The sequence below is a fragment of the Vulpes lagopus genome, chromosome 23 (genome assembly GCF_018345385.1).
Source record: "Vulpes lagopus strain Blue_001 chromosome 23, ASM1834538v1, whole genome shotgun sequence".
NCBI lineage: Eukaryota > Metazoa > Chordata > Mammalia > Carnivora > Canidae > Vulpes > Vulpes lagopus.
In genome coordinates this window covers 40,847,851-40,866,769 of record NC_054846.1, presented here as the reverse complement: position 1 = coordinate 40,866,769, position 18,919 = coordinate 40,847,851, and the positions used below count along the sequence as shown (strand labels likewise).

The window sequence follows — 18,919 nt, the reverse complement described above, 5'->3', positions numbered from 1 at the left end:
AAAATGTCTTTTAAAAAATAAGACCTCTTGGGGGATCCCTGGGTGGCGCAGCGGTTTGGCGCTTGTCTTTGGCCCAGGGCGCGATCCTGGAGACCCGGGATCGAGTCCCACGTCGGGCTCCCGGTGCATGGAGCCTGCTTCTCCCTCTGCCTATGTCTCTGCCTCTCTCTCTCTCTCTCTGTGACTATCATAAATAAATAAAAATTAAAAAAAAAAATAAGACCTCTTATGCTCTTATGTATGAGTTTATCTTTAATTTATCTTATAATTTATCTTTAAGTTATAGATTTATACTAAATTTTTTTTCTTTCAGTAATCACCTCAGTTATAAAAATATCACTTCCCACAGAATAGTTTTGCTTGCTATAAGGAATTGGGAGTAAAATAATATTTGATTAAGTATTTATTACAACACTTAACTTTTTCATTAGTCATATTCAATTCCTAAATCCTTGTATACAGTGTGTTAATGTCCATTTATGTTATACAACATAAGAGAGTCTGTAACTGATAAAAGTAATAACTTTGGGCAGTTTGAGGAAATTTAATAAAAAATAGATTAGTAGTTTCTAGTGTATTTAGGGAAAGGAATTGTCTATACTACTTTGACATTTTTCTAACTTACCAATGATCTCAATTTTTCATTTGCTTTTAGTAAAGAGTAAATGATTTTAATGGAAATGGAAGACATTGACATTCAGAAAAACCAGATATCACTTTTACTATGCATTGTGGAACATCATCTCTTTCTATATTGCTTATTAGTGCCAGTGTGAAGATTGCTACCATAATGATACAAATGCAATTAAAATCTAGGAAAAATAAGTAATAGATTTGTACTGCAAAACTATAATAATAAATACTAAGTTTTAACATATATTACGTGGAAATTTGTCATTAGATTAAAAACTCAATGCTAATTAATAGTTTATCATTATAACTAATTCGATTTATTGTAATTTACTTGGCTAGGAATAAAAGCCATTCCTCATTTTTGTACTACACCCAGTTTGCGTTATCTCTGTTTAGCCTCCTAGACTACTAATTGCATCTTTGAAAGCCAAATGGTTGCTCTTCAGGTCTTTCACTTTTATGTTATTCTTTGAAAATTTCGTAAAATATTCAGAACTTTTCTCTCTTCAAGTCACTGTTCCATTGTCTATTTCCACCCTAACAAAACAACATGCTTCCTCTTTTACTTAGAAGAATGAGTCAAGTTAACAGAAGTTTTATCAACTCCCCACCTGTGTACTTCATCTTTCTAAGCTTCTAGAAATGTTTAAATACCTAAAAATCCCAGATATTTTGATTGGTATTGAGGTCATGAAGATGAATGCTCTTAAGGAGCTCATGGTCCACTGTAGGAAATGAACAAGAGACAAGTATAGAATGAGATGTATGTTATAGCAGAGGATGGAAATGTATATTGTTGGGGTGAGAATAGCTGAATCTCCGTGAATTTTCATGCAATGGTAAGAAAATGGTAAGAAGTCTTCTGTGGCTATATCACGTTGTTTAGGATGAGTAGGCAGGTTTTTATTTGTTTTTTACTTTGAGGACAATGACTTAACTCTTCAAACATGCATTCCTTTTTTGACAGACAGACCATGGAGACCTTGAGACATTGAGAATGAAAGAAAACAATCATTCTATCAATGAACCACCAATAGTGTCAACCCAATTCCATTTGTCTATTTCATCCTTTCTAATCTGTGGCATGGTGATCAATGCCAAATAGTCTTCATCTCTTAGTAACTTTATATTCCTTTTGATAAGAGTCTTTTTGAACTGGAAGGCCACATTTATTTACATTTAAATAACCTGTTTTTCCTGTGTATGTCCTTGGGATAGGGTAAATATGTGCTTGAAAGCAGAGTAATCTTTACCAAAGAAACGCACCAAAATGAACAAAAAACATCATATTTATGAGCTTATTTGTTGCCTTAGCAACTCAAGAGTATATTTTTGTATATAGTATTTAGTAGAATATAGCAATCAAATGTGGAACTAAAATTAGCAGAGGTGATGTCAAAAAGGAAAAAGTTTTTTATCTTTGATCATTAGATCAATATGACAGTTGTATTATAAAGATCATCTCAATTGCTCTTCACAAAACTGAGAAACTCTAGCTGTGAATTCTACTTTTGAAGCACTTTTCTTCAATGCTGTGATGTGCACTTGGTTACATTTGGGTCAACACAAATAATCCTTCTCACCATTCCGTAGCATGATATTGTGATAATATAGCTATTGTCCTTTGACAGAATTAATGTGGTTAGATTCTAGAATGTTTAGAGGGTGGGGATGAAATTCTATTTGTTTTCAAGGAATAATTTCAATTTATTCTTCCTCTCATATTCAGGTTCAAAACATTATTTGTGGCTGGAGAACGATGTGATGTGGAGACCCTGGAATGGTCCAAAAAGGCCTTCAGAGTACCTGTCCTAGACCACTGGTGGCAAACTGGTGAGCATTCTCCAAGCATGTACATAAATATTGTGGAAGTGTTCAGCAACACTGCAAGGACTAGAGAAAATTCTGAACTATGACCATCAGGCACAAACTCAGGACTTAGGTAGTTTGGTTTCACTAGAAATAAGCAATTCTATGGTTATCCTTTTGTTGAAAATGTCTCTGTACATGACATTGATGACACCATTCTCCTAGTCCCTGGGTATAAAGTACTGAAGACCTTTGTTGCTTCTCCTCCTCTTTGCTTTGCCTCTACCCAGTAAGTCACTAAATCTCAGATTTTGCTTTGAAGTGTCTGTTGAATTCACACCACCCCAGTACTCTCATTGTCTTTGAGCTGTGGCAGCTGTATTATTATGTGCCCTTCTTTAAGTTCTCCTCATCGGTCACCTCTGTTCTCTCCACTCTCCTGTATACCCTGCACACTGTTCCCAGAGTACTTTCTTTTAAAGCACCATTTCTCTCCTAAGATTTTGTGTGGTTTTATGACTCCCTTGTTGTCTTCCATCAAATCAAATATATTCTGCCTAGCATTGAAGACAGAGAAGTGTATCTTCTTTTCAAAACATTTATCATTATATATATATGATTTATTTATTTAATTATTTTGTTTATTCTCTATTTTCTTCCCACTAAGTGATCCTTGGGAAACAAATTGTCCTATTAAGTGGATATAACATAAAATCTGTTACAATTTTTTTAAAAAATGCCTCTGTGCTACTTCTTTTGAGGCATAATTGTGTATATATGTGAAAGGAAGTTAGATTATCTAGATTATCTGTTTTCCCCATCACTAAGTGTAGAGATTTTGTTGGGTTTTCCATTTGACCTACTAAAAGTGACTGTGAGCTATGAGAACCTTGTGGCCTTCCTATGTACATATTTTAGTTCAATTCCACTTGGTTCAAAAAATTCGATCAACCTTTTTAATGTTTTCAGAATTGTCATCTTCTGAGTAACTGGGGTGGAGTATCAAATTTGAATAAAAAACATTAATATCTTGCAAGAAGTTACTGTGGCCAAGTTCAAAAAGGGTGTTGCCTGTGTTCTCCTCTAGGATTTTGATGGAATCTTGTCTCACATTTAGATCTCTCATCCATTTTGAGTTTATCTTTGTGTATGGTGAAAGAGAGTGGTCCAGTTTCATTCTTCTGCATGTGGATGTCCAATTTTCCCAGCACCATTTATTGAAGAGACTGTCTTTCTTCCAATGGATAGTCTTTCCTCCTTTATCGAATATTAGATGACCGTACATTTCAGGGTCCACTTCTGGGTTCTCTATTCTGTTCCATTGATCTATGTGTCTGTTTTTGTGCCAGTACCACACTGTCTTGATGACCACAGCTTTTAGTACAACCTGAAATCTGGCATTGTGATGCCCCCAGCTATGGTTTTCTTTTTTAAAATTCCCCTGGCTATTCGGGGTCTTTTCTGTGGAAGGAGCCTCGGTGTCCATCGAAAGATGAATGGATAAAGAAGATGTGGTTTATGTATACAATGGAATATTACTCAGCAATTAGAAACGACAAATACCCACCATTTGCTTCAACGTGGATGGAACTGGAGGGTATTATGCTGAGTGAAATAAGTCAATCGGAGAAGGACAAACAGTATATGTTCTCATTCATTTGGGGAATATGAATAATAGTGAAAGGGAATATAAAGGAAGGGAAAAGAAATGTTGGGAAATATCAGGAAGGGAGACAGAACATAAAGACTCCTAACTCGGGGAAACGAACTAGGGGTGGTGGAAGGGGAGGAGGGCGGGTGTTGGAGGGGAATGGGTGACGGGCACTGAGGTGGACACTTGATGGGATGAGCACTGGGTGTTTTTCTGTATGTTGGTAAATTGAACACCAATAAAAATTAATTAAAAAAAAACATTAATAAAGTTTCTCTCAAAAAGTCAGCTTGATTTTAAAAATAATTAGAGTGTAAAAGATCAAGTGAGTGACTAAAACTGAAGTTCAGTGTTTGGTATTTTAGAATTTTTTGATGCTAATAAATTATGCTTTTACATCATCATCTTGCATATTGCCCTTGGAGAAACATGGTTTCCATATCCACTATAACACAAAATGTAAAATGAATGAGTGATAGAGTGAAATACAGGTTCCTCTGAATACAATGCAAATCAGAAAGAGTTTCTAGCCTCTCTAGTTTATTTGCCAGGGGAGACATTTCTTATCTAAATTCAGATCTGTAACTATTTAGGAAATAAAAAAGAGAAGACCAAATTCAGAGAAAGAGCAGTGCCGTATGTAAAAACACTTAAAAACAAGTGAAGAATCATTGCCTCTGCAAAGAAAAATATTTATAGATTTGGGGCATACCCTATTCACCAGAAAAGTCCTAACAGTTATTCTCTTAGGCAGGAAGAGAAAGCTATCTTGTCACTTTTTAATTTTTTTTAATTTTTTATTATCTTGTCACTTTTAAGATGGTTTTCCTTTCCTGGTCAAAGCGAGGGGTTGTTTCCAACACAGTGACTTTGCACAAGTGCTTACAGAGGGGTTTTGTTTTCCCTCCATTAAAGTTGACTATGCCACAGCTTACTGAAGGAAACCAGCACATTAATAAATGAGATTATGATTCTCCCCCTTTTTCTTAATATTATTGTACGTAATGGCCTGTGCCGATGGATGTAGTTAGTGCGTCCAGGCTTACAGAAAAGCTTACTGACGCCTGAGAAGCAAGCGTATGAGGTCCCTGGTGGGTATGGAGTTTCATGTGAATTTGCAGTTTTTCTTTAATGTTTCATTCAAGGAAAATTAATAACCACATCATGTCAGGGTGCTGTCAGTTTAATCAGGTTTGAATGGCTGCTCAATACTGTGGAAAACACTGTGGATTTCTACTAATAACGACTGACTCTTTCCACCCCCTCCCATCTGACTTTACAGAATTTGATATTGTATCCAATTAAAGTACACAAATACCTACATGTGGAGAGGTAGGTAGTAGCCCGCTAGGTAGGTAGTTTTATACTTTATAAAAGAAATCCATCCTAGGTGATGCAGATTTGTCAGCTACTAACAAAATCTAGTTTGAATTTTTATTCAGTTGTCTAGAAGAAATCAATTCATTATTTTCAAAGTTGTAGGTTGTGGTAAGTACTGCAAAGCGTTACCAAAGTTTAATATTTTCAGCCAAACACCTTTCTTGAGGGGATATCACATTAATGTTAAATCACCAGAGGGGGAAAAGGCAAGTACTTTGTGGGTTATTATTGACTCTTAGGAAAAAGAAAGGAAAATTCGATATTACTGGTACAGTCATGAACTTCCTAATGTTTTATATATCAAACAGATGAGGGTACATTTCCACATATACCTCATGTTTCCCCCTCATGCCAACCAAAACTTCATAACATTTGAAGGAATGTTAAGCTTTGGCCAAAGGAATACTCTTCATTTCAACAGGTTTTCTACAAGATCTTTTTTCTTTTTACTGACTTCGAAATTGATTTTTTTAACATAATCGTACACTTTTATGAGCCTTCCATACAATGTATAATTTATGAGTTTGCTCTCTGATTACACTAATATATGTGCACAAATGAGCTGTTTCAAAATGGTGATGTATGATTTGGAATTAATTAGGGATATGTTAAGTAACTAAAATGTATGAATAAAAATTGATTAATTCCTGTGACCTGAGTTATAAGTAGGCACTCTGCAGTCAATCCAGTTCATTACCATGTTGTTTTTGTTACATAAGTGAAATTTGTATTAGTGACAACAGATTTCTAGTGACTGACATCCTCTTTTGGCCTCTTAATATCAAAACTCTTTAATATCTGATTTATATACTATCTAAGATTCTAAATTGAGAACTAATCTGTGGAAAATTTGAGAACTGATCAACTCCTTGTGGGAGCATTTCCATAAAGACTACTGTTCATCATGACTGGAATATTAAGTGCTTGTTTTGGATTGTCATAATGCAAACATTATGTGCTTTCAGAAAGAAACTTCATCTTGCTAAATTTAGATAGGAGGGGCTGTATCCACTTAGTTCATCAATCTGGATAAAAGATAAATTGTCACTTATCCAGATGTTTTATCTTCCCAGCAACTTCTCCATAAAATGACTGAAAACATCTGGATTATTGACTGAAGTTTTCATTTCCTTTTATACTTAGTGAAATAATTTTAAAAGGGGAAATTAAGAGAATAGATAATTGTCCCATTAAGATATGATAATTCATGTGCAAAAAAGAAAATAATAAACAGCCAGAACTTCATTATCATCAGGTGTACAACCACCAGATAAAACCCTGTACTGTTATAAATCATTTTTAGCTTTTCCAGAAATCAGACACAAAACAATTTTAGGAAGAAAGAACTGTCTGTGCAGTGCATGGAGTCCTTTGCTGTAAGGTTTTTTGGTTTTTTTTTTTTTTCTTTTTGTCTTTTCTGGTTGAAGAGAACTATAAAGGAATTGTTTTCCTTATGAATGAATGACCAAGTTAAAAAAAAAAAAAAGCTTCCTTAAATTTCAGAGACTAACTTTTAAAACCCAAAACATAGTAGACCTTATTCTTTTCTGAGCTTTTCTACATGTCCTCTCCTCTCCTCTCCTTACTGTTTACTGTTAAGCTATGATACTGGTTTAGAAATGATTGTAACCAAGCAGCTTGGCATCCCACTTTTTAATGTTATTTAGGTAGAAACACTAGTTCTTCACATGCCATGAGTCAGTTAATTAAAGACACCAACTGTGAGATTAAAATCCTCCAGTTCGATGAAGGCTTTTATGAAGAATAATTTGATAAAGGGTTGAGATGAAAGGAATCCATGATTCTTCCCATCTGCCACTAGAATATTGTCTGTGTGGTTCCCCTCAGAAGATACAGAGCTGATGTTGAAAGTGTTCCCAGTACCTTCTGCCCAAGTAGAGATGAAGTAACAGAAATGACAGAAGAGCTGCCGACTTGAGCAGCAACGGGGTGATTTTGTTCGCCTGTCTACTTGTTTTGTTCCTATCACTTTAATGGGGGAGTAAGATCCCTCATAGAATTTCAAAAACCCTAAGGAGGGATTTCAATGAGAAAACAGTAGTCACCTAATGGATTGAGACATTGGTGACAACTTAAGTTATTGATCTTGTTTTATCTGCCTTGAGCCATCTTTGCTGAGTTCTTATGTCTTAGAGTAATCACGGTATTTCTGTCTCTATTTGATTGAACTGCTGCAGTTTTAATTGCAGTTGCCAGTTCTGAAGTCCCTATATTCTATAGATAGCCTAAATCCTCCTTCTCTGGGAAGGAATCTGATAATTCTAGATTTGATTAAAGTAGCCCCAGATCCTCCAGCAAACTTCATTCATGACAGTTCAAAATCATTGATCTTAAAAGTACACACACCCTAATACCATATTATTAAAATGTGTCAAGGCTACTTGACATGATAATCCTTGTTTTTGGACAATTTGGTAGGATGTACTTCCTAAGAACAGACAACTTGTACAATAGTTTTAACCACAAAAATTGGTTAGGCTAACGCAATTGAGTCTGTATCCTCAGGTTTATCCAGACTAGATCCTCTAGCCCAGGATTTTTTAAAGACAGCAATATATTTTCTTTACAAAAACAAAATTGAAAAGTTAATTACAGTTTAATAGCAATTATCCTGAGCAGGGATCTCTGTGGGAATGGTAGAGGTTCAAATGGGGTAGCTTCTCATTCCTCCTACGTAGACTGTGAAACACTTAGCTAACATTTGAGGATTTGATAGGTAGGGTATCAAAGTTTAAGCCACTTGTTTTTCTGGATCATCCTCTTCCTTTTATACCTTTGCTTTCTCAGACATTCCACTTTTGTGCATAAGTTGCTACGCCTTTTGCCGAGAGCTTCCAATCTGTCAGTCTAGAGTCTGAAATTTAGCCTATAGGAGGGAATTTTCTTCCTCTTTTGCAATTCAACATTGGGAGCTTTATGATTCTTGTTATTTCTCCCTTTAGAAAAACATTTTACAACTATGTGTGAAACATCTGACTTTCTTCTCATTTAAATGTATGTTGCCCCATGCAAAATCCTGTATATTTTGCTACAAAATGCTTTTCTAGGACTAAAGCCTAGGGGGCTCTCTACAGGTGACCTGACAGTGGGGAAAGCATCTTGTTGGCGACTTACCTTGAAGATTCTATCTTTAATTATTTATAAGCTACTCTCTGTAGCGTGGGTGCCAAGATTTACTAGCAGACACTCCCCTGGCTGCATATCTCAGAGTGAAATATGCCTGTGCACAACCAAACACTGCCTTCCCATGTTTGCTTTCTAACTCTTTGTCATTCCTTGCTTTGGGGTTTTACTTAATGTCTGAGTCCGTCAAATTTTGGGGGCTATGGTGGTATGGCTTCACTGAAGTACAGGCCTGTATTTTCAAAGACAACAGATTGCACTAAACCCTCGAAATGCACACTGTGGAATCCAAAGTGCCAGGCCAAAGTGGCCTGCAGTGGCAGTGCCCTCACCCTGTGACCTGGGCTATGTAACCCTATGCTACTTTCAAACAATAGAATGAGGAGTCTTGAGTGATGCAAGTGAATCACTACTGTCTGCTGCCTTTTTTTTTTTCAATGTAATGGTCAAAAATAAGCTCATCTCTTTTTTTTTCATTCATGGGGAGGAGAGTTTATGTAGTTTATCATGAGAAGTTGTGATTGGGAAAAAAACAGTTTTATGGACGCAGTGGCATCTCAGCGACGTTGGGCTAGTGATGCCGACAGTATCCATCTGCCGAGGGAAAAAAGTCCTGATGTCATCTTTGTTGCCTGGCAACAGCATTTTTTTTTTCTCATTTAGAGCAATCTTCATTAGTTTAAGGTGGGTAATTTTTACTGATCATTTGAGAAGCAGGGGCTTAGAGGTAAGCTACGTGAATTTGATTTGTGGAAGGAATAATTTCGTGTCAAATATAAGGCAGGCTTGATGAGGCTTTCCTCTTGAAAGTGAATAACTGTTTACAAATTGTTAATCCACCTGAAAATGAATCTCCCAAGTCAAATAGGAGCCATCAAATCAGACATTGTCCTCTTTATAGCATGACAATGTAGAAAGGACATCTAGTTGTTTTTTTTTTTTCAAATATGATTACATGAAGTAGTTTGGATATGTGTAACTGCTTTTTAAAATATTTATTTGTTCCCATTATTGTATTAGTGATAATGTTTTCACAGGCGACTAAACACTGGGAAATCGATTAATAATACGAAGTTGGTTTGGTCTTTGAAATGTCATCTATTCTAATCCTCCTACCTTTGGCAAGAATCACATTTAATCCACTCTTGAAAGGTGAAAATATGTTTTTGTAGATCTTTATAAGAAAAAAAGGAGTTCCCAAACCGTTCCTTGACAAACGTTACTGTCTGGAAATTTCACTTTTCTGCTGTTGCATGTAAACCCTACACTGTGTGGATCCATCGAGCCCCCAAATAGTTCCCAATTCCTCTTTTGCTGTCAGTTCTAATTTCAAAAACCACAGGTGACCATTGTCCTTAGAAAAGCAATGTAGGTCCTGGAAAGTGTTGCTGAATCGTAACAGATTTGCCTTTAAATCCTGGTCCCCCCACTTACCCTGTAGGCATGGGCAAGTCCTTGATCTTCTGCTTGCACTTTATCTCATGGGTTTGTAGAAAGCTTGAAATGAAGTAAAATATGAACAAACAGTGCAGCAGAGTTCCTGGCCTGTAGTAACACTCAATAAATATGTTCCCTTTCCCTCTCCTTTCTATGGATCTCCCTTCAAAAAGTAAAGATCATCTTTAGCCTCCTGGCCTGTAGATAGATAATCCAGACTTAAGAAAAGTTGGAACTTAAGAGCTCAATTTATACATGAGAAAAAGGAATCATAGAGAGTTTAGTTTCCCAGAGGCAACGAGCTTGTCAAGATTAGAATGGGAATGCTCACGTGTTGTCCAGAGTCCTCCCTTCCTATGTCTTATCTTATGACATTAATTCAACATGTATTACCTAACTCATTAATTCAACATTTCTTACCTAACTCAACTGCAGGTTACTTATGGGTTTCCCCACAGTTAGAGGCAGTAAGGGGCTGGTAAGGGAGAAGGGTAAGAACACAGTTCAAATTAATGAAAGTACAGAAAGTTAGGCTGCTTTGAATTAGGTATTTTAAATGGTAATCGTGCCATTTCATGAACACAAAGATTAAATTGATTTTCTTTCACCAGTGTACATCTCACTGTTCTGCTTTCTTTCTGCTACCACCATTCAAGTTATTTATAGCACACTGTATAGATTCGGAAGTGGGGAGAATGGTTTCTTTACAAATTGCTTTTATGCCCATCATGACACTGTGATTAATATGACTCAGCGGTACCAGGCTGCTGAATTGATTGATTTTGAGGACTTGAGCTCTCTGCACGGGCCACCAACTTCTAAATCCATATTGCTTAAATGTAGTGTTTCTAGAACCACAGTGTGTACAAAATAGCAGATTTTCAGATGCGGCAGGAGCTCTTATTGACAGAGTCGGGCTCTGTGAACCTGCCTCTGTTTTCTTCCTCTCTCACGCTCACTCACATCTACTCTTCTTTCCACACTGCCTTTCATTTCTGAGCCAAAACCCTGGGGTGGTCCTGGGGCTCTCCCTCTTGCTCTGTGTCCATAGCCAAACAATCACTAAGACCCTCTGACTCTAACTCAGATATGGTTGCATCTTCCCCTCCTGCTCCCCTCATCAGATCACCAACATCTGACTGACTTCTTGCTCTGGATTGGGATCCAGTTTAAAGCTCCAGTTTGCAACTGAAGAGATTTTTCTACAATGCAATTCTGAGCAAATCGCTTCTGCAAAGAAACCTGTGTCTCTGATTGTTCCCGGAATGATAGGCATATTTCTTACCATGGCACAGAAGACACTTCATGATCTGCCTCTGCTTATCTCCCTCCCTTTGTCTCTTGTTCTCTCTTAGCCTCCCAGTTCCCCTGAGCTTTGCTGTGCTGAATAACTTGCAGTCAGTCCCTTGATGGTCTTAACTTCTCAACCTTTGAACATGCTGCTATTTCTGTTTGGCATGTCTTTCCACCCTTAACACTGTCTTCCCATTAAAAGAAATGCCTTTCAGAGAATTCCATAAATATGTATTGGAGGACTGACCTTTGAATATCATCTTGGGATAAGAAAGTGTTGGGACGGAATTATAATGGTAACATATAGCTTTTTCTCTTCCGAGTCCTCCATTCTCCCTCTCCCTGATTCATTTTAGGATTGCATTATTCTGTGATTTGCTATTTATTTTTTAAGAACCCTGACCTTAATAATGGGAACTGGAGCCTAAACCCATGTAAGAAGTATGTATTTACTAGTCAGCAAACATTTCCTGAGCATAAAATGTCAGGGACTAGACTGTGTTTGGGCTTGCTGATTCAAATGATTCTCAAGCAGGAAGAAACTGATTTCAAATACTGACTAGGAGAGAGTTTTCAGATAATTATATGCACAATGTTTTTGAAAATTGCACTAGTTCTTTTTTGAAAGATTTTATAGTATTTTTGGTGGTGAATGTTCCAAGTGTCTATTGCTATGCAAAAAATAAAGAAAAAGAAAGAAAGAAAGAAAAAAAGAAAGAAAGAAAGAAAAGAAAAAAGAAAAGAAAAGAAAAAAGAAAATTATTCCAAAACCTAGCAGCTTAAAACAGCAACCATATATCGTGGTTTCGTGGGTGTGTGTTATGGGCAGCCCATCAGCAAGGCTTTTATGCTCCATCTACTGGTTTAATTGTTTCCAGGTACTGTTGATTGAGGCAACTCGGACAGGATATAGTGGTAAATGAGCTGGTCTTGTGGGTGCAAGGTGGTTTCACTCTCATGCCTGGGAATGGCTCGGAGACTGGAGTTGGTCAGGACTGTTGAGAGGAATACCTGCAAATGGCACTTTTAGTGTGGAGGATTCAGAATAATGGGCCATCTTACATGGTGGCTCAGAGGTTCCAGAGATCGTGATCTACAACTTTCCAAACATGTGCCTGGAAACTAAGAATCACTTGCACTCTTTTTGTTTAGTCAGAGCCATCAAAAAGTGGCCCAGATTCAAATAGACAGGACATAGTTCCCACCTCTCAATAGAATGAGGCTCAAACCAATCGCAGACACCCTTTATCTCCATAGTGGGTAAATCTCAAAGTTGTGGTTGTAGCCTTCTGAATTCAACATAATTTCCCCTTTGCTTGCCATTCATAAATAATTTCTGTCAATATTTTCATGTGCATCTTGCCGAGATATATATTTTTGTTCAACACATTATTTACAAAAAAATAATCATTTATGCATTCTGTTTTACAGATTTTCTAAATAATATTTTGTAAGAATTATTTCCTATCAGGCATTTTTCTGTGATGTCTGAATAGCTTTACATTAATTCTTGATATGGAATAATCTCTATTTTTGGACAGTCTTCCAAACATTAATGTAAACAGTCTTCTATACGTTAATATAAATATCCTTGATGCTTACTTAATATTTGTGAATGCCTACAAATATCTCCTTTATATATCCCTTAAAGTGGAACAACTGGATTAAAGAGTATGTGCATTTTTAAGGGCTTTTTATAATTGCCAAATTGCCTTTCAGAAATACGTTGATCTATACACACACTAGCACTTATGTAACAAAAAATCTTCACATTAAGATTATGTTTGGTTTATATGGGCCAAGTATCTCCCTTGCACCAACTGACCAGGCCCTGGTCTTTCTGCTAGCCTAGTGACTTCTCCTGTGAATTGGTTCCTGATGTTTAGGAAGCCACAGAAATATCTATATTAAACAACTATCCTAATACAGCCTCTGCCGGTCCATGCATTTTCTCACACACATCTCTCTCAAAACCCCAACTAAAATAAACCTAGTCACAGCATCTGAATGCTGTGCACATATTTACGTAAATTTTATTTGCATTGTTGTGATTCATTTAAATTCTTGTTCAAAAGTCCTCATCAGCTTGTAGGATCACACGCTGAAGGCTTACGGTTTTAGGAGGTCTTCAAGATAGTTTTAAATGGTCTGTCTCCTCACTACAGATGATAATCTGAGCTTATTTCCTGTTACTACTTTCCTCGTTCATTCTTCAGTAACACCAGCTGCCTAACTATTCCTGAAACACTATAAGAATAAGCTTGCCTCAGGACCTTTGCACCTGTGGTTCCTTTCTCCTGGATACCTTGTCCTTAGATGTCATGTGACACAGGTCCTCACTTGTTTCAGGTCTTTGCCTAAATGTCCACTTCTCAGGGAGGTCTCTCCTGTCCACCAACCCGGAATTGCAGTTCCTTCCCATCACGTCTCATGCCCTATCTATGCTTTTTAAAAATGTCCTTAGTGCTTATCACTCTTTAACATGTCATAGGTTTTATTTATGTTTTTTGTTGTTGGTCTCTCCAACCAGGATGTGAGCTCCTTGATGATAGGAACTGTGGTCACTTTACTTTCTTGTTCTCTCTCTAGTTCTACTAAGAGCACCTAACACGTTATAGGTCTTCAATAAATATTTGCTAGTAGGAGATAGGTCCCACCGTTATGTCCATTTGCAATTAGTAGAGACCAGGCTCATCTCTGATGCAAGGTTTTTCTTTCCCCCTCTGGGACACAGTCTGAGTGATTCTCCTCAGCCCTCTGTGTCCTACCTCAGAACCTCACAAATGGTGCACTTATCTGTTCAATTCTTCTCCTGGTCGGTAAGAACTATGCAAACCGGGGCAGACTGTTTAAATTTTCTAGGTTAGTCCTCAATATTTTTCATTTGTAAAAAGAATTCCCTTTTCCCCCTGTCTCTTTATGGAGTTTGATTTAATGCAATAACATAAACAAAAAGCACTTAGCATAGTACAGAGCGCCATTCATATTTGAAATATATATATGTTTATAATATAGATAAATATATTAGTTCTCATTCCTTTTCTTCCTTTAGAGTTTGATTTTGGGAAAATTCCTGTAGGTAACAGCTCACTAATGCCATAAGGCAGAGAGGCAGTAAAGTGAAGTGTCTGCATTAGCTGTTAACACGGTATGAATATAAATGTACCAAAATAACATATTCTTCACCACCTTGGGTTCCCTGCCACCTTCTTCCTGGGTGTGTCTTTCTAAGATTAGGTGTCTCTGGAAAGATTTCTCCCAATGTGGCATCCAGTTTTGCTCTCCAAGGAGAAAGTTCTGGTTTGTTTAAATGCAGCTATTTCCCGGTCACAGTGTGACATCTGGATTTCCCGTCTCCTTCGATAACCGGTTAATTACAGCCTGGACAGTGTGAAGTAGATGTTTTTAGAACATCTTTGCAATGGGGCTTCGGGAGTCCTTAGAAGTTTGGGGAAGGCCAGGTGCATGCCGGAGGGCTTTCCCCAGCCAGGAGCCGATTTTGCACATGGGCCAGCCTGAGAGTTGGGGTGGTCAGGGTCTGTGTGCATCAGTGTGTGAGCACACGGGTGTGTGCTTGACATTCAGGTGTGTTGGTACGTTCTTTGCACGTCAGGGCATTCAGAGATACAGAGAAGACCAAAGTTTCTCCAGCAACCCTTATGGCCTTTCTCATTCCACTTTCGTCCTAACCATGGCTCCCTGGGTGGAGCCAGCCAACTGCCATTCCGTCTGCGTGTATCTTTTACGTGTCACTACCCACAGTTCTTTTTCCAAACCCCCAAATGAATATCAGACTAAAGACCATGAGCTACTCAAGTTACTCATGTTCAAAGCACCAACTAATATTGTCCACTGTGAGTGCCTGAATGGACAATCCTTTTCATTGCCCTTAAAATTGAGTCCCAGTAATCTTAGAGAAGAGGTTGCTGTTCATGTCTTCCCATCCTGAATTACAACCAAACAGCTGAAGCTTAGAAGAGGGTAAGTGTGTGATCACTGTACAAAGATGCCAAGAATCCCAGGCAGGATGTGTAGCATCAGCTTAGTCATTCCCGGGCCTCTGTTGAAGACTAGGTTTTATTCTCACCTCCTCTTCCCATGTCTCCTTTGGCCCCATGGTAGAGGGAGAAGAACAGAGTGCTGCCATCTCTTCTCAGAGTCCACACAGGCGTGAGATGAAGCAGAGTGCCGTCAGGGTTCTGTTGTGGGTTTGTGCTTGTTCCCCCTTCAGACAGCAGGCCCTGTAGCCATTGGAAGGTCCATTGGTAGGCTCTCAAGCCATCTGCTGACAAGGTGCTGAGAGGCTCTTTGGTGTTAAAAAATGTAGATGAGTTTGAACTTGAAAGCCTCTGGTGATAAACTCAACTTGATGGGCCAACTTTTAACACAGAAGATGGACTTCGGTGGCTGCTTCCCCTGCCACGTGGGTGAGGGGAACAGAAGCGCCATCAAGGGGACATCTCTCTTCCTCCTGTGTCCTGGTAGCTTCTGTTGCTGTTGTCACCTTGCTCTGTCTGGCTCCTCACTTGACAGGTTGCTTCCTGCTGTCACAGTGCTCTTGTCTCTCTATCAGTCTGGAGGACAGCTGAGGTCAGTATTGAGACATTTTTAGAAAGGCAACAGGAAAAATGCGGCCGACCTTTCCTAACACGGGGGTCTCCTTCCCTGCTTGGCTGCTGCTGTGGGGAGTAGAGGCAGGGGTGTCGCACGACTGATGGAATGCCATTTTGTAAAATACCTGCCCCTTTTTTGTCACGGGATGAAAACATCTGAGTCGTTTGTCATGGTACGAAACATTGGTGACGGTGTGAAACCATTTGAAAATTCTTTGTTAAACATCGGAAATGTCTGCTCTGGTGACTTGCTGCCTCTTCTCAGCAGTGACCATATGGCTTAGCATCTTAAACACTGGACTGTGACTTAGGAACTGTGTGCTAATGTTCCAGAGTCCATCTTCTGTTATTGATGCCAGCTGAGCCACCATCCATAAAATGCGAATAATAAACCTAACTACTCTGGAAAGTAAAGATCAGTAATAAATTCTTTCCACCATTCTAAAGTGATATAAATGTATGATAAATTATGGTAGAAACCATAGTGGAAAGAATACATTCTGAGTCCTTAGGAAGATAGATTTTTAATATTTTGGATTACTTTGGATCCAATTGGCTTGGCAATTAGTCCCTTGGTATACATACGGTATGTTTGTGTGCATAATACTAAGCCACTAGTTCCGAAACTTCCCACAGTCGATGCCTCTTATCTTTCTCCTCCATTCATGCAAGCCTCATACTTAAAAGATTCTGCTAAGACCAAACTTGTGTTTACCAATAATGACAAAGGCATTTGTTCATGAAATCATCATTTTCAGAACGATGGCTATCATTTAATAGCTGCTATTATTCTGACTATTAACAACTTGAGACAGAGAAATTGAATTTATCATTTTTGTTCATCAATGTAAGTTAATCGTGGCTAAGTCTCTGGTCTTGATGAAATAATCGGCATAGAAAAATAAAAAAAGAAAAAGAAATAATCAGCATAGCATACATGTCCCTTCTTCCTTCCTTTGTGCCTTCCTCCCCACCTGCTTGCCCTTGTTTGCCTGCCTTTTAGAAGCCCAGGAACAGCAGATTGAGAGCAATTTGATTCAGCATTGTTAAGGTCAGCTTTGGATACAAGGTCTCTAGGCAGGTGTAGTTCTTTAAAAATTAGAGTTGATATTGTTCATATATTCTCAAAAATCTCTGGGTCACTTATTTCAGAGATTAAGCCACAGATAAGAGAAATTTCTGGCATGTAGCTATTATTTTCCATGATAAAATAGCTTTAGATGTGTGAAGAGAAGGCATCTTTTCTAGAGATCATTGAGTTTTTAGCATGTGTTGTAAAATTCTCATAGCCATGTAATTCTGCATTCTGCTTGCCGGCTGATTCATAACCAAGAACATTAGAGAGAACTCTCTTTTCTTTAGAAGAAGCATCACTATATACATTATTCTGAATTTGTGTCCTTAAGTTTTAAAACTGTTGATCTGATATCAATTACTAGATTTTTTTTTCATTTTTAAGTAATGCATTTCCACCCTTCATCTATCCCTCGTGCAAGTTAAATTCTATTACAAACTGAGGGGGGAGCGGACAGGTAAGGGGCAGTGCACACAGTGAAGAAACATCATGATCTCAAGTTTAAATATTAAACGATAAATATTTATTTCTCCAGAGACTGGATCCCCAATTACAGCATCCTGCATTGGATTAGGTAATTCTAAAACACCTCCTCCAGGACAAGCAGGAAAAAGTGTTCCAGGATACAATGGTGAGAAGTGACCCTGATTATTTGGAATGTGTAAGGTTAATAAATTTGGTATTTTTTCCATGTCTAATGTGAATCAAACAAGCACAGTCAGTGCTTAAAAGTATTTGACTGAATGAATACATTGTACTAAAAATAAATGCCTTAATTTTGTTATAGGTCAATTGGATCAAAAATAAGATTGTTGACTTCCAAGGACATGTTCTAAATGACTGTAATAACCAAGAAATAATATTTATAAGGCACGTTAAGAATATGGCTGTAAAATTAATATGTATGGAACACTTGCTAGGTGCAGAGTACTTTGCATATATCATTTCACTTAATGATGAATTATATTTAATTCAGAGGTATCATTATCACTCTAAAGATGAGTTGACTGGTGCCTGAAGAGATTGAATTACTTTCCTGAGGTAATATGGCTAGTTAGGTCCTATAGACAGTGCAGACCATCATGTTTTATTTTGTTGGTTTGTTTGTTTTGCATGTTTTTGCTACAAAAGCTGTAGTTTTTCCCATTAATATGCTACCTTTTAACTTAGGAGTGACTGTAAAGTTTCTGAACCATGTTGGCTAAAAATAAATATAAAAAACTAAAGATTCTAAATAGAGAAATCACTTCGTCCATACTGGTAGTATGTGACAATGAGATACAATGTATTTTAAATATTTGCTTTAAATTGTTGGTAAGGCTACAGTGGTTCATTAATTTCCCTTGGGCTCCACTTGCTAGTTATATAAGTTACACAAGTCACCTAACTTTTCAGAAATTCAATTTCCTTATTTCTAAATGGGAATAATAATTCTACATGCTTCATAGGGTCACGATGTAACACAGTGAAGCATTAACACAAGCACTTGCCAGTGAACAGACTGAACTAAGTCTTAGCTAGTAGCGTGCTGATATTTCCTAGAAGCCAGACAGGCTGACCTAATTTAGACTTACACATTCATTTCACAGACAAGGAATATGAAGAACATAATTTATTTTATTTGCATAAGGTCACAATTTAGCTTAACAGATTTACGAGGAAAATCCATCTTTGGTGGACAGAATATGGATCCTACATATAGTTTCTATTAGCATGTAAATCATAAAATGTAGAGACTTATCCCTTGCCTCTCTGACATAAAAATATATTTTCTTTCTAGGACAATGATTAGTTAAGGAAACGTGGATCATTTGACTTAGCCTAGTAGATGTATTTATAAAAAGACACTTTGGAATTTTTCTTTTAAGAGCAGAAATAGATATT

The 18,919-nt window shown here is 37.5% G+C and overlaps 1 protein-coding gene across 2 annotated transcripts in view; it reads left to right on the top strand.

Annotated features, from left to right (window-relative positions):
• The window catches only part of ACSS3 (acyl-CoA synthetase short chain family member 3), a 143,296-nt gene that overhangs the window by 94,199 nt on the left and 30,178 nt on the right, over window positions 1-18,919 (top strand). For both annotated transcript variants that reach the window (XM_041738836.1, XM_041738835.1), the window contains 2 exons: window positions 2,363-2,466; window positions 17,571-17,666. In XM_041738836.1, the coding sequence (XP_041594770.1) occupies window positions 2,363-2,466; window positions 17,571-17,666 (200 nt within the window). The remainder of the gene's footprint in view (window positions 1-2,362; window positions 2,467-17,570; window positions 17,667-18,919) is intronic.